At 38.7% G+C, this 15,019-nt stretch overlaps 2 protein-coding genes across 7 annotated transcripts; one reads left to right on the top strand and one right to left on the bottom strand.

The window, feature by feature from the left end:
- Positions 1-398: 398 nt before the first annotated feature.
- On the bottom strand, positions 399-5,335 carry LOC113772788 (elongation factor P). Of its 2 annotated transcripts, none has more exons than XM_027317266.1 (7): positions 5,024-5,335; positions 4,824-4,901; positions 3,845-3,951; positions 2,787-2,864; positions 2,574-2,675; positions 2,390-2,471; positions 399-1,125 (listed from the first exon to the last, which is right to left on the bottom strand). In XM_027317266.1, the coding sequence occupies exons 1-7, from the start codon at positions 5,163-5,165 to the stop codon at positions 1,007-1,009; spliced, it is 708 nt and encodes a 235-aa protein (XP_027173067.1). In that variant the 5' UTR covers positions 5,166-5,335; the 3' UTR covers positions 399-1,006. The 2 variants fall into 2 exon arrangements, with proteins under 2 accessions (XP_027173067.1, XP_027173068.1); XM_027317267.1 differs by having other exon boundaries at positions 400-1,125; positions 5,033-5,334.
- A 1,346-nt stretch (positions 5,336-6,681) lies between these two features.
- Positions 6,682-14,726, top strand: LOC113774725 (B3 domain-containing transcription repressor VAL2-like). Of its 5 annotated transcripts, XM_027319336.1 has the most exons (14): positions 6,683-7,252; positions 7,410-7,696; positions 8,589-8,670; positions 8,818-8,919; positions 9,608-9,700; positions 10,079-10,269; positions 10,413-10,509; positions 10,678-10,852; positions 11,300-11,367; positions 11,485-11,931; positions 12,035-12,084; positions 13,191-13,304; positions 13,434-13,501; positions 13,591-14,726. In XM_027319336.1, the coding sequence occupies exons 2-14, from the start codon at positions 7,575-7,577 to the stop codon at positions 14,379-14,381; spliced, it is 2,400 nt and encodes a 799-aa protein (XP_027175137.1). In that variant the 5' UTR covers positions 6,683-7,252; positions 7,410-7,574; the 3' UTR covers positions 14,382-14,726. The 5 variants fall into 5 exon arrangements, with proteins under 5 accessions (XP_027175132.1, XP_027175134.1, XP_027175133.1 ...); XM_027319331.1 differs by having other exon boundaries at positions 6,682-7,252; positions 9,608-10,269; XM_027319333.1 differs by having other exon boundaries at positions 6,682-7,252; positions 9,608-10,269; positions 11,509-11,931.
- Positions 14,727-15,019: the final 293 nt, after the last annotated feature.

A 15,019-nucleotide genomic window follows, 5' to 3' on the forward strand; every position in this document is an offset into this window, starting at 1 on the left:
ACCACCGCAGGCACCTGTGGAAGGCGGCATTCAGTAGATCTATGCGGGGGGTTTGATCTTTGATGAACCCATCATTCCTGCATATCTGCTTCTCACCCATTCGCCTCCTTCACTCAACAATCTCTCTACCTACCTAAAAAGGGCAAAGCAGAGCCCAACAAAACATTTACTACTACTGGACTGTTTTATTAGTAATTTTTTTCCCCGTATGAAATTCATGTGAAAATCTATCTATTATGGGAAATTACTTTAGAACATGAGTATCATCATTATAAATATGAAAACTATTAACAACAAGAACTGAGCCTTGTTAAAGTAGCAAGGTAAAAATGACATGGTCTGAATCTCTCTTTTTCCGACAAAAAAGAAAATGAAATATATATATATATATATATACACACACAAAAACATGTGTATTCCCATTTTGTCTTCTACATACATGTTTTATTTGACACTCTGATTGATTGCTGAGTTGAAATGTTAGTTGGTGCTTGTAAATGTGTATGGATCAGCGCTTCAACAGAGGGGTGGTGCCACGGAGAAAGCGGCTAGAGCTGCTTCTGTAATTCGAGTGGAACCGAGCCACAGGCCTGGCGCTTCTCATCCACAGAAACAAATTTCCATAAAAATGTCAGCAGCAAGCGCTCGGTCGTCTCAACTCATCGATTCAGAATGAAAATCAGAGGTCACCTCTTTTCGAGGATTTTGTATAAAAAAAGAAACTGCACTGAATATGGCCAAGTTCTGAGTTACAAACAGTCTTGCAGTAACACAACTCATGATTTAATACCTGAAAAACTACTACCAGCGTCTTATCCTTTAGGAGGCTTCGCAACATCAAACGCTTGTTGCATCAGAGACAGCTTTACCAATCATAGAAAAATCACAAACAGAGGAAGCCCAAACGGGCATGTTCGCTCTCCTCAAATCCAAAAGGGGAAGTCAAAGCCGGAGAAGAAACATAAACCAAAATTCTAGCCTATTACGAGAACGATCTCATAACAACCTACGCACGACCCATGTACTGCCCGGTTCTCGTATCCACCAAAATTTCCTCGCCCCTCTCAATGAACAAGGGAACACTGACAACAGCACCAGTGTCAAGAGTTGCTGGTTTTGACCCACCTGCCAGACCGCTCCAGATTACAATTGCACAAACAAGAACAAGAAATAAATGAAAAAAGTAATCCACCTCCAAATACAAACACAAGTGAAACTAATCACTCCCACAGATTAAGCATGCATCTTCTAACTACAAAATCTTAACTTGTGCTTATTCATTAACTCTTGACATTTGACAATATAACAAATTCACTAGAGACCATATAACCCGAGAACCAGGATATCTCTGTATTTACAATCTATTTTAGAAGCTTACAGTGCCTGAGTGGGGAAAGGTTTGTTCTCCCTATTGGATGGGAAGCTCTGTAACATCAAATGGCGACTGAAAATTAATTTTCCACCCTTTCATATGCCGTTTCTGAACCAACCAGGGAGAATTGGTTCTGAATCAGTAAATGGCAGGTTCTGCCTCAATCAAGCCAACCTCAAAGTTGAGTTCTGTTTTTATTATCTCTCACTGAGGATGTACAAAATTAGACAACCACTCCCTCAAATGCTGATTCAGCCTCAGTACAACATTTTACATTCAGAGGAGGCAATAAATTTTGTCTAGAGTTGTTTCGATCGAGCTCATCAGCACTTTGCACTTCAACATTAGGTTTTTGGATGGAGCATGTTATCTTAAAAGCCAGTATCCGGTGCATTAAGTCTTGGCATAGAATGCAATAAAAATAAGAAATAAAAAACAAAACCATGTATGTATAATGCAAAGCATTTCTACTCTTCATCCACTTGTTGCTTCCACTGCTGAAAACCACCCTCTCCCAGTCTCCTACAATGCCCATGAATACCAGAGCAGGTACTGTGTTGGATGTTAAAGGGGAGGAATGAAAGTAAAAACAAGAGGAAGAAGGGAGAGAATAGTCATGGATGAAGCAGGAGAGGGTTATGAATAAGTGGTTAAACCTTTACAAAGAACATTCCTTAAATGTCCCCAATAGTAAGACATGCGAATGACAAAATCATCCGCCCAAACACTTTGAGGCTGTGTGCAACATGATTAGCAATTCAAGAAATGTCAAATCTTTCATCTCTTGAGAAAAAAAAATCTGAGGCCTGAAATTAGATTTAATCCAAATGTGAGGGATCAGCCAAGTAATTTCTTAAATCTAATTTTTCTATCCTTCTGCCCACCTGATCACCAAACGCTAACAATATTTGTATGTTATCACCCTAGGGATCAATTATGCCTTTTCTACTATCATCAGCTTATTTATTACTTCGATAAAGGAACAAATTAACCAAGAAAAGAAGTAACTACCATTACCTTGAGCCGTGTCACCTCTCACACCAGGATCAACATCAACCACAGTCAACTTCACTGTGATGGGAAGTTCAAAATCAATGACCTAATTAAAAAGAGCAACATTAACCAGCTGGCTAGCAATGATGACAAGAATTTCCATTTCACAAATAAGATAGTAACTTGTGATATCAAGTGTCCAAATTACTTTTCCCTTCCAAAATAGCAGATTACAGTCCATGCCTTCTTTCAGCCATTTCATTTTATCTCCAACATCAGCCTCATTGAGACGAAATTCTTCATATGTGGTCTGCAATATAGTTGAACAAAACTTCATTCCTTAGTTGTAGTAGAGGAATATGAATCTTATGCTTATGACAACTATCTGTTGAACAAACTAGGAAAACAAGTAAAACAGTACCAGGTCCATGAACACAAATTGAGAACCATCCTTGTAAGTGAATTGCTTCGTTTCCTTAAATATGTCTGCCTCTTCTATCTGTCGTAACAGTTTTGTGTTAAGGAATGTACAAACAAATCAAGAAGAAATATGTTAGAAGAAACTTGTGAAATTTGTCAGTGTCAACATTAAAACCAAAACCAAAAAGTGTTCAGAATTGGCACTTTATGAATGAAGTAGCTAGTGCAGTCAATAACATGGGCAATCTATACTTGTTTAGATATTACTTGCCATTACTAAGTGAAGTAAGAACCCTACTTGCCTAAACAAACTTAAAGCTTTACCAAAGTTGACCTTCTCAAAGAAGACGCATTTGGTCATCATCTTGATATAATTTATGCTAATTTTCAAAAACTGTAATGCACGCAGCCTTGTAACATCATAAGGAATCCTGTTCTAAATTTCCAAGAGGATAACAAAATCTTAGGGTCTGTTTGTTTGGAAGGAAAATATTTTCCAGAAAATGTTTTCCTGATTTTCTATTGTTTGGTTGGGTTATCGCTTTGGGAAAATTTTTTCCTACCGAAAATAGTTTACATCAGATGGTGTAAAATGACTTCCCATATAAATGAACTGAAGTTATTTTCCATGTCCGCCTCGTAAGTCGTAAGACTATCCATTCAAGCTCCCCCACCAACCTTAAGATTCAGAACAAAACCCACCATTTGTGCAATAGCTCACTAAAGATTTGTAGTCTCCATCTCCTCCCAAACACCAGAAAAAACATGGAGAAGGTAATTATTTTCCTCGATAAAATTTTTCATGGAAGACATTTTCCGTTGAAAATATTTTACATTGAATCAAACGGACCATTAAAGTAAGATATTTTCTTCCAACTGTCTTACAAGGCCAAATCAACCCAGTTGTGGTAAACTAAGATGGAAATATCTACAGGAGAGAGTTAAATAACGTGGATCAGTAACCATGCCAGCGATGAACCAAAAGCTTCACTCCTTTATTGGTACAATGTAACACACCATATTAGAGGCACAAAAACAAGCCAGTTATCAAAATACTACCTTGCTACCAGCTCGAAAAGTTTTCTCTACCGTGTTTCCTGTTACATAATTCCGCAGTGTGGTCCTTACATATGCAGCTCCTTTTCCAGGTTTCACATGGAGGAACTCTAAAGAAGGGAGAAAATTAAGAAAATGTTAAAATTAACATGGGAAAACGGAATGGAAGGATGACAAGCTATGTATATGGAAATGATCATTTTTTAGAATTTCAAGTTGTTTACACTAAAACCACATGAGACCAAAGCTACGAGTCAAAATCCCAATGATGTCCCAGTCTTCAGCTAGTAAAACAATTTCCCTCTGTAACTGAGGATGCTGTACAATTTGAAAGAGATTCCAAGTGACAAAGGCGGATTTTGAAAAACTTGCATTGGAACTGAAAGTGAGAATTTCCCCTACAAGTACCATTGCATTAGCATTTATGTCCTACATAACGCTCCACAAAATGAGTTCACCGATCCACAAAATGAATTGACCGATCCAATCTTCTGACAACCATTCGCCCTAACATCACCATCTAATGCTTATATGTCCATGGATGTGCCATGAAGAAAAGTGCCACTTTCCTACTCTTCTACTAAATGCTGGATGACTACACTTTTTTTTTTTTTATCCACTAAAAATGATAGCAAACAAAAATGATAGATAAACTTGAATGTGTCGATTGTTCACGTATCCACTAAAAAAGAAAAAGTTGACAGAGTTTCCAGTGGCAAAATCAGTAAAATAAAATACGTTCGCATGAATAGCAAGCAACATGTTAGTCCTAAGCACAGCCTAAGTATCTGAAGCAGCATACACAGATCACAGGTGCTGTAAGACATTAGCCCAGGCAAATAAAGAAAGCACTCAATTTTAGGTTTTACAATCACAACTACGCTCATTGGGAATGGCGACTGCAAGAACAAGCAGCGAAGAACAAGACAAAATGAAAACAAAAAAAGACAAGGAGTAAGAGGAAGAAAGGCTACTGAGTTACCTATGACTCTCCAAGGCGAGCCATCTACCTCAATATTGGAGCCCACTTTGATATCATTGCTAGAAAATGCAAAGATTTCTGCGGAGAAGAAAGAAGGGGGAAAAAATAATTCTCTCCGGTTTTCTGTATAGAAAGGAAAACAAGCCTGGCATATGTAGCGAATAACGGAGAAAAAAGAATGGTAATGGAAAAAGAGTTACTAGTAGTACTTGGGAACCTTGGCCGACGGGAGGAGAGCGGAAAAGGCCGCATTGAGAAAAGGAATGGGTTTGATGGGGAAGAGGCTGGAGATGGACGGAGGCAAGGGCACGAAGTGAGCTTGAAATTGGTGATTCCCGCCATGGGTTCAGGAGCTGGGAGCCGGTACCTTTGTGCTTTTCTTGATCTTCCCCCCGCCAAATTTATGAGTCTGGGGAGCAGACCAGACCAGACCAGTCTCAGCAGCGTCTCTCACCAGAGATAAAAGGATCAAGGAGCAGCCAAATGTGCCCCCGCACACAATACTGCCTCTTCTTTTTGCCTCAATTGGGGAGGGGATGTCCATCCACACGCACTCCGACACGGACACTCCTTTCCACCCTGTTTTGTGTGTTGTTTGCAAAAAGACGAAAAAGCCGTGTATTTAGCAAATACATAAATTGATTTATTTGTTTGCCTGTCAACATATTTTTTAAATTTTTATTTTTATTTTATATATATCATATAAAAAAGGTGTTGTGTTATTTTTTTTTTTAAAAAAAAATTTTAATCCAAATAATCTCCTATCCGAAATGCACAATGCATTTGCTGAACATATATTTCACCTTTTGAGAAGAAGCTTGAAAACCATCACCTTTTGGCCTTTATATTTGGGAACATAGCACCATTTGGACGAAGAGGTACTATTTTGTCAATTTATGAAATTTAACGGTAAACTTTAGATGCCGTTACTAACAATAGGGGTGAATATAATAACTTGGCCTAACCTCTAGTGTTGATTGGTAGTTTATTTTTATTATTTTTTTTTCGACACAAGGGTGTCCGGGTCAATCCTTACGGGACCCGACTAATTCCCTGCGACCCGGGTCCGGCGCCCAAACCCGGCTCGAACACATTAAATGCGCGGAAGAATCCAGCGGAGCAGAGACTCGAACTTGGGATCTCAAGGGTCACCGGTAAGAGACGCTACCGTTGGACCTAGGGTTGCAAACGAATCGAGTCGAGCTCGAGCTCGAACTCGAGCTCAGAATATTAAGCTCGTCGCGAGCTTGAGTATATATATATTTTTTTTATTTAATAATAAAATTACGTATATTATATTTTTTTATTTTTTATTTTTTATTTTCATAGTAAAATTACGTATATATCCTTAATATTTTATTCTTTATTAAGAAAAAAATATTATTTTATTTATTTTTTTAAAAATAAAATAATTATTTTTTATTTTTTTCGAGTTCGAGTTCGAGTTCGAGCTCGGCTCGACTTGATTCGAGTCGAGCTCGAGCTTGAAAATTGCCGGCTCGTCGAGCTCGAGTTTGGTAAAATTTAGTCGAGACTCGGCTCGATTAGTTCAAAACTCGACTCGGCTCGACTTGTTTGCAACCCTATTGGACCATTCACGCGGGGCTGATTGGTAGTTTAGTTGAACCCCAAGAAAGGTAAATGTCATTCTAAGGACTCTTCATCATCCTAATTTACCACAATAAAAACCACCAAACATATTAACTGCCGGTAATAATTTATGGTAAAAAAGATATTATTATCTTCTTAATAAAATTTTGAAGGTTCACCAATTTTTGCGGGCAAAGCATTAGTAGCGATCTAGATTTTTCTCCTTGTAATAAAAATGCATCCTCTCCTCCCCGCTCCTGGGTCCTGGCCATCCGACCAAAGAAGCCCAGGAAGATACATATGGAGTTAGATACAGACGATAGTAGCCCAGTGGCAGTACGTAAAAGTGGTTTGCAAGCTAAGGCTCTCGGGAAGGAATGAAATGGAAGATGTCATGATTAAGAAAAAGAAAGAAAATACCGAACACTGCTGAAAAAGAAAGGTGGGCGACCTGTATCCTTCCCCCGTCCACTGGCGGATTCTTGAAGCAACTACTACTCCTCTCTCTCTCTCTCTCTGCTTTTGCTTTAGTGCCATGCGAGATCATTGCACTAGTTTTGTTTCAAGAAATTGTTACAGTTGACATATTTTAGACTAAAATAAATAAATAAATACCTTTTCTCATCCAATTCCCTGCTAAACCCAAAGGGTAGTGGGTAGTGTGTGGAGTTCCCTACCTCTCGTAAATCAGCAGCCCCCCCCTGCTCTGCTCAGCTCCTCTGCTGCTCCGCGCCTTAGAAAAGTCTTTGGAGCAGACGCTACTACTAGACTACTGACTTACTGAGCCAAGAATCCCCAAGGGGCCGCTGTTTGAGGAGTCTGCATATCTTTTGTTTGACGTATCTCCCTTTTATTTTTATTTTTATTTTTATTTTTCCGTTTTCATTACTACTTAGTACTGGCAGTAATTAAATTCAAGATTTTGGCTTTGTTATGATTCATTGGGTTTGAGGGGATAGGGATATTACTCATACATACTACCTTGCCTACCAACAGAACATATACGGTTGTTTCCACTGCTCAACTACTGCTGCTACTGCTATTAGATGGTTTCAATCGTTTGTGTTGTTTTGGGACAATCTTATATGTATTACCCCCAGTAGTAGTAGTAGTAGTAGTAGTAGTATTGAGGAGGTGGTGTGAAGGAAGACTCGTGGAGCAATGGATTCCAAGGTATGCATGAACCAGCAGTGCACTTCGTCCTCATCCTCGTCTTCAATTGATCTCAAAAGGGGTTGGCCTTTACGATCCGGTGGCTTCGCCACTCTCTGTCACCATTGCGGGTAGGTAATCCTTTTCCTTACAACTTTTGTTCTAAACACTCTTCTACAATTCTCTCTTGTGCCAGCCAAACTGCAGTCGTATTTTAGGCATGAGTAAAGATGTGCAAATTGTGTTTCCTTTACTAAAAGACAGTCCAGAACCCCCTTATGTACAGTTGTATACAATGAATACTAATCTCATCTACTGTGGATAGTTGGTTTTTCTGCAGTTGATTTTGGGCACTTTGAATAACCGGCTCTTCCTTTGTGATTGGTTGAATTTCGACCTTGTAGATTTCAGTGGTTTGTTCTATAAGGCTACCATCCTTTTGGCAGAAGAATAATTTCTGGGTGAGGTTGAGGACTATGGGTTTAGAAGTCCTGGGTTCAAATCTCCCCTTCCCCTTCCCAGCTTCTTCAATCTCACCCTTCCCCTGCTGAAAAAAATTTTAAAAATTAATTTGTGGCTGTCCCCAAATTTTGATGATTCACTTTCTGAGTCTATTACACCAACACTACTACCGGGTTCAACCTTGGACCTGAGTCTGTGCGGTTTGTCTATGTGTCCTTTATTTTTGTTGCTTTGATAACCCAACTAACTTTGCCCAAAAGGAGTTTTGGGTGCCTGAGAAAAGAAGATATTAGTTTACAAAACTTGTAATCCATGTGCCCAGACCAGACCAGACTCAAGTTTCAGTTTTTTAGTCAACCATATCTTGCATTTTGACCAGTCAAAAGTTTTTTCTACCTCTTATATAGAATTCAAATGCCTTTGGCATTTGACACAATGGGTATCTTTATCTTAGGATGATGTTTTAGTTTACACATTTTAGTTTTCTTTGACTTTCCTACATTTTGGGCTGATAAGTATACACTAGAAAAGACATGACATAAGCATCTGGATTGACTGCAGCATTGCTTATGAACAATTAGTCTTCTGCGACAAGTTCCACTCAAACGACTCTGGTTGGAGGGAATGCACAACGTGTGGTAAGGTGAGCTGGTTGAATATATTCTTTTTAGCCTGCATGTTGTAACATTATGCTGCAAAAAGTAATTGGTTGATTAACTCTGCCTCCCCTAGAACAATGTTTTCTCTGTAAAACTATGCCACAAAAAGTAACTGGTTTCAACAATGGCAGCGTCTTCATTGTGGATGCGTTGCGTCTAGCTCTTGGCTCGAGCTACTTGACAGTGGTGGTGTAAATTGTATTAGCTGCTCGGAAAGTCATGGAATTTGCTCTGTAAGATCAACCGATGCACATTCATAGTTGAACTCAGATGTTACACCAAATAGGGGCTTTAGGATTTTGGGTTTTCCATACCTGCATTTCCCCCCTGTTTTTTCTATATTTTGATTTCTGCACACCTGTGTTTCCTTCCCCACTTTTCTACGTTATAATTCTTGTACTTGAATTGGAAATACATCCTGGTGGATGGGATCATCGAGTATAGCAAGATGCCAACCATTGCAGAGATTCAGGATAATCAAGGGTAGGGGGAGCACCCAACTTTGTTGAGAATCTCTAATTCAGACGGTCAAGCTTTTCAAGGCGAATTCCATGAAATTGGAATAATAGTTGGTGTCTGTCTCCATCTCTAAAATCTCTAGTCTTGATTCAAGGGCTTAGAGGATCTAATAAAATGACTTTAGGGCCAGGAAGAAATTTGGGTGTTTTACGCTGAAAACCCATCGCATGACTCTTAGTTATGGTTATGGGCAAGATTCGATTATTTCAGAAGCATTACTTCTAAAACAGTCAATTTCTAATGGCACAACTTTTTCTATCGGTTACATTATTGAATTTGTCAAGGGATTTTGAGCTTAGTCAGCTACTTTCCTTCTTTTCATTCATTATTATCCTTTAAGTTGGAGTCTGTGATGCTTTCTTCAGAATTGAAGTGATAAGTTGACTCTGAATGTTAATGCAGAATTTGACTGGTGAAAAAAATAAAGATTGCAGAGTATTCTCAGCAGATGATGGCGGGGGAAAGCAATTCACTACTGTGGGCAGTCAGTCAAATGTTGGTATTACTGACAAGATGAAGCTTGTTCAGTTCGGTGATGATGCAGGCAGTAGTGACCAATCACAGTTGTTTCTGTCTCAGACAGATGATAGGATTGAGTCTCTTGGGCAGAGGAAAATGAAAGAAAATTTTCTTACATCAGGAGAATTTGGAAGCCCCTTTTTGTCAGTTTTAAATCAGACATCAGTTGAAGCAGCTCAAAATGCCCAATTAAATGAATATAAGGAATATATGCCGATTAAAGATACTCACGGTTCATCAGTTCAAACAAATTTAACTATATCACCTCCAGCAACATCAGGAGATAAAATTTTTTTACCTGCAGTGGTTGCTGAAGAAAGGCCACTAAACAAGAAGAGTTCTTCCTTTTTGCAGGGGTCTAGATCTCGCCATCTCTTGCCCAAACCTGTAAAATCTATTATGGCTGCAGGCTTGGAGGCAAATGTTAGCTCACTTACCCAGTTAAGGGTGGCAAGACCACCTGTTGAAGGAAGAATTAAGAACCAGTTGCTTCCTCGTTATTGGCCCAGGATAACAGACCAGGAGCTGCGGCAAATATCTGGAGAGTATCCATGATTAGATTATTCCTTTTTCTTGGTTGTAGCTTAGATTCCATTAAGAGATGGTGACAAGTAAATTCTATGTTGACTGCTAAGAATAATCTTCACCCTGTCCTAGGGCAATATTTCCTTGACAGGGTATATGTCAGCTCGAATTCCACTGTCGTTCCTTTGTTTGAAAAGGTTTTGAGCGCCAGCGATGCTGGTCGAATTGGTCGATTGGTTCTTCCAAAAGCATGTGCTGAAGTACGAATGCCGTTGCTGTCCTTATTCTGAATCTTGTACCTGTTTTGCACACTGATGAACATCAGAATTTAGTTTAGTTTCTAATGTTGTCTACTTTTCTATTTGCCTCTGGCATCATGGTTATATGTGTTTTATCTGTCTCATGGGTAAAAAGAATTTCACTTTTAGGCATATTTTCCACCAATCTCTCAACCAGAAGGCCTTCCTTTGAGGATTCAGGATGTTCAAGGCAAAGAATGGGTGTTTCAATTCAGATTTTGGCCAAATAATAACAGCAGAATGTATGTCTTAGAAGGTGTAACCCCTTGCATACAGTCAATGCAATTACAAGCTGGAGATACTGGTATTTTAACTGCACCTTTTCCTCTGTAGGTGTTAAACAAGCCTGTTGCAGAAATTTTAGAGTTACAGGACCTCTGTATCATTTTTAAGTCCTGCAGATAATGCACTGAGATTCCAGTTATTTCTCATAGCATAGGATGCATGCTATCATTTCTAGTCACCCACAAGCATATGATTGCTGAGCTTGATTTAATGTTTTAAAAAAACTTCTATGACTTTCTAAGTGAATGAAAATTTGAGCTTATTCCAGTTATTTGCTTGTTAGAACAATTTAATTTTTGATATAGTTATTTGGTACATCTGTATCAGATCAGAAAGTTTGCAAGATGTTTTTACAGAATCTCTATTCTTAATATGAATTTTAGAGTGTTATTCTGAGAAAAAGATCAACTTTAAGCAAGTTTTTGTGCTCCATTCTTCTCATCTCTTTGGATCATCTTCCTTTCAGTGACCTTCAGTCGCATGGATCCTGAAGGAAAACTTTTAATGGGTTTCAGGAAGGCTTCACTTATGCAGGTAGTAAGTTCTTTGAATAGATAAGCCAATTCCATGCAGATACATACATACATACATACATATTATATATATATATATAGACATATATATAACAAGCTTCAATTGGTTAGGTAACAGACATGTTCGGATTTCCCTTCACAGGATAATAAACATCTGTCTAGCATCCCGAAGGGCTCTTTTTCAAGTGAACCATTCTTTTTGCCTGGTGCTGATAATCTACATTCAGCTAACAGTCAGTCTGCCCTTCTTGACTCGGTTAAAGGAAGCGGGGTTTTTCCTCTGAGTGCATTGTCAAAACATTTCAGTGCTGTGGAGTTTGGCTGGCACATAGCTGAGATGAATGGTGAAAAGACTCTGGATGGCATATTTCCATCATCCATGTTAGTTCCAGAGCGCAAAAGAAGTCGGAATATTGGGTCAAAAAGCAAGAGATTGCTCATTGATAGCCAAGATGCTTTTGAGCTGAAACTTTCATGGGAAGAGTTACAGGACATGCTCTGCCCTCCACCGTGTGTTAAGCCAAGCACTGTTGCAATTGAGGATCATGAATTTGAAGAATATGATGTAAGAACTCTTTGAGAATGCCTACTGTGTTCTGCTCTTAGTTCTGGTCTTAAAAATGACCGGTTGGTGATCTTTTTTTTTTTTCCTGTTTCTTGCGTGACAGCAACCACCAGTTTTTGGGAAGAAGAGCATTTTCACCATGCGCCAATCAGGGTATGAAAATTTTTTTGTACTTGAATTTTAACTTCTTTAGTGAAGAAATAGGGCAATTTAGAAACAATATTTGATATCACACCGTTAGCTTATTAAGTTTTGAGTTCACCTACCAAAAACGACTGAAAATCACATGATGTCTAAGCGATAGATACAAACGTGGAAATCCCTAAATCAAGGAGATGGGCCATCATTTAGTTTGTCTCTGTCTTATAAGTCATATCTCACTTTTAGAGTAGGATTTTTTTAAGTTTTATACAGGGTAAGAAAATTATTTTTCTTGTGTGCTTTTTTACACAAATAGACTTGCATATATATACACATATATAATATCGTTTTAAAAAAGTTTGGAAAGACAAAATTGATATTATATCGGTAGCTTGTTAGGATTATACGCATTAAGATCATGATCTTCTTGTGTGTGTGTGTCTCTCTCTGTATATCAACAGATTTATAGATGTATACACACATGTACACTCATATATGCATGGACACGTACACACAGATACACGCATACTTTTGAGATAGGGCAATTTGGAAAGACGATATTACAACTGTAGCTTGTTAAGATTGTATACACCAGATCATTTTCTCTTCTTGTGTGTGTCTTTCTATATATACACAAAAATAGATGTAGACTTGCGTGCATGTGCATAAATATGTGGACGAACGCAAATGGTGCATATTTAAGGCACAGACAAGCAACCATATACATGTGCATCCGTTTTTCTTCTTCAGCTCTTGCTCGTGCAACCATCTGATAGAAGTATAACATCGCTTGTAAATTATCTTAGTAGTAAAAATAGGCAAAAAGGAGTGGTAGCTGGTGTTGATCTTATGCTTTACTGGCAATTTTTTCAGACACAATAAACCAGAGATAAGTTTAGTGCTGGACCATGGTGTTAATTGCATCTGCTATCATGCTTTGCCATGCAGAAATGATAAAGGAGTCACTTCTTCATTATCTTTTTCATAAAAAAAATATGCAGGTGTGCCTGCGAGCTTGCACTACCAATTAGTTCTCTCGATGTCATATTCAATAGAAGTTGCATCCATGGCTTTATTAGATAGGAATGCTGATCCTCTGGGTTATTGTATCAATCTAGGGAGCAGGAGCAATGGGCTCAATGTGATAGTTGCTTAAAATGGAGAAGGCTGCCAGTTAATGTTCTTCTCCCTCCTAAGTGGACATGTCAGGAACACACCTGGGCTCTAAGCAGGTTTTTGTTTTTCGAATACAATTCCTTTCTCTCTCTCTTGAAGGGGGACTTCAAGCCTTATGAGTGGGAAGGGGAGGTTCTCAAAAGCTTTTTTTTGAGTAAACATTAATCTTCTCTTCAATTTAACAGGCCATCATGTTCTGGACCAGAGGACCTGAGTCCCCATGAGCTTGAGAGTCTTCTGAAAATGAGCAAGGGTGAATTCTCTCTCTGAGATGTAGTCTACTTAAATGTATTATGTATAGGATTGTTGAGAGACTTATTGTGCTCATCTCCTATTTTATAGAACACAAAAAGCAGAAAATTGCGTCAGGCCTTAAGTCAGCCCATGAGCATGAATCCTCTGATCCAGATGGTTTGGGAAATTCTAAGGCTGTTCGTGGTGATACAAGTGGGACGTCTGCTGCATCAATTGCAACAACTACAAAGCACCCCAGGCATCGTCCTGGCTGCTCTTGCATTGTCTGCATTCAGCCTCCTAGTGGCAAGGGTAAACACAAGCCCACATGTACATGCAATGTCTGCATGACTGTAAAGCGACGCTTTAAGACCCTAATGATGCGCAAAAAGAAGCGTCAATCAGAACGAGAAGCAGAAATCGCACAAAGGAACAAGTTTGATTGGGTTTCCAAGGAAGAAGCAGAAGTTGAGAGCTACCAACAACTGGTTATACCACATGATTCTCTGGAGAATCACAAGAGACTAGGGAGCGAATCTGAATTTCTAAGCCAAAGCAACAAGCAGTCAGAAAAACTTGAGGAAATTGGAAAAGAGCAATTAGACTTGAATTGTCATCCAGACCGTGAAAATTTGCAGCAGAGTTCATCCCGTGTCAGCATGGTGAGTCTTCTCCAAGAAGCCAGTCTACCTTTGCAAACCTATCTAAAGCAGAATGGTCTTACAAGCTTGGTTTCTGATCAACGAGTGAGTTCAGGGTCTAATGTGCTCCTCCCACAAGTTACTAGAGAGAGTGAGGTACAATTTGATGAGGACCAGTGTCTTTCTCACGAGATACAGGAGCAAGAAGTAAAAGAGGAACTTTCAGAAACAGATCAAGCTGGAAATGATCCTTCATGATATTTTTCATATTTGTACCTTTTGACCCATCGCCTAAGCTGTCTGGCTTCTGAAAGGTTCTGAAACAGAAAAAAATCAAAAAAGAAGAAAGAAACAAATGAGAAAAAGATATCCTCAAAGTTTGTACCTAGCAACTAGTTGATGGTAGCATAGTTTGTTTTGTGTTTGAGCATTTTAGCTGAAGATGCTTTAATTATGGTGCTTGTTTCTGTATATCATAGATGTGCATTTTAGATTCGCATCAACTCATGAAAGAAATCATGAAGAGTGCTGGATGCGGGATATAAAACTTTGAACAATTTGTGCTTTTATTTATTGAAAAATAAATAATTCATCGAGCCAAAAGTGAGAACGCTGAGCTGATGACATCTACAGTCGTACAATTGAACAATGAAATTTATTTCATTGTTCTGTCAGTGTGGACTGCCGTTGTTTCAGTTTTCCTAGTTACCACCAAATTCTGATTGGTTATATTGCTGTAGCTCTTATAATGTGAAACACAAACATTGAATCAAGCTCGTCGTTTTACAGTATACGTGTATCTCCATGCTTGGGTGCACATACAGAGTATGGGCTGGAAAAAGTCCTGGAAGTAGAAATCTTGAACCCTGTAGTTTGTATTATATTTTCACTAGGTA

The sequence above is a fragment of the Coffea eugenioides genome, chromosome 6 (genome assembly GCF_003713205.1).
Source record: "Coffea eugenioides isolate CCC68of chromosome 6, Ceug_1.0, whole genome shotgun sequence".
Taxonomy (NCBI): Eukaryota; Viridiplantae; Streptophyta; class Magnoliopsida; order Gentianales; family Rubiaceae; genus Coffea; species Coffea eugenioides.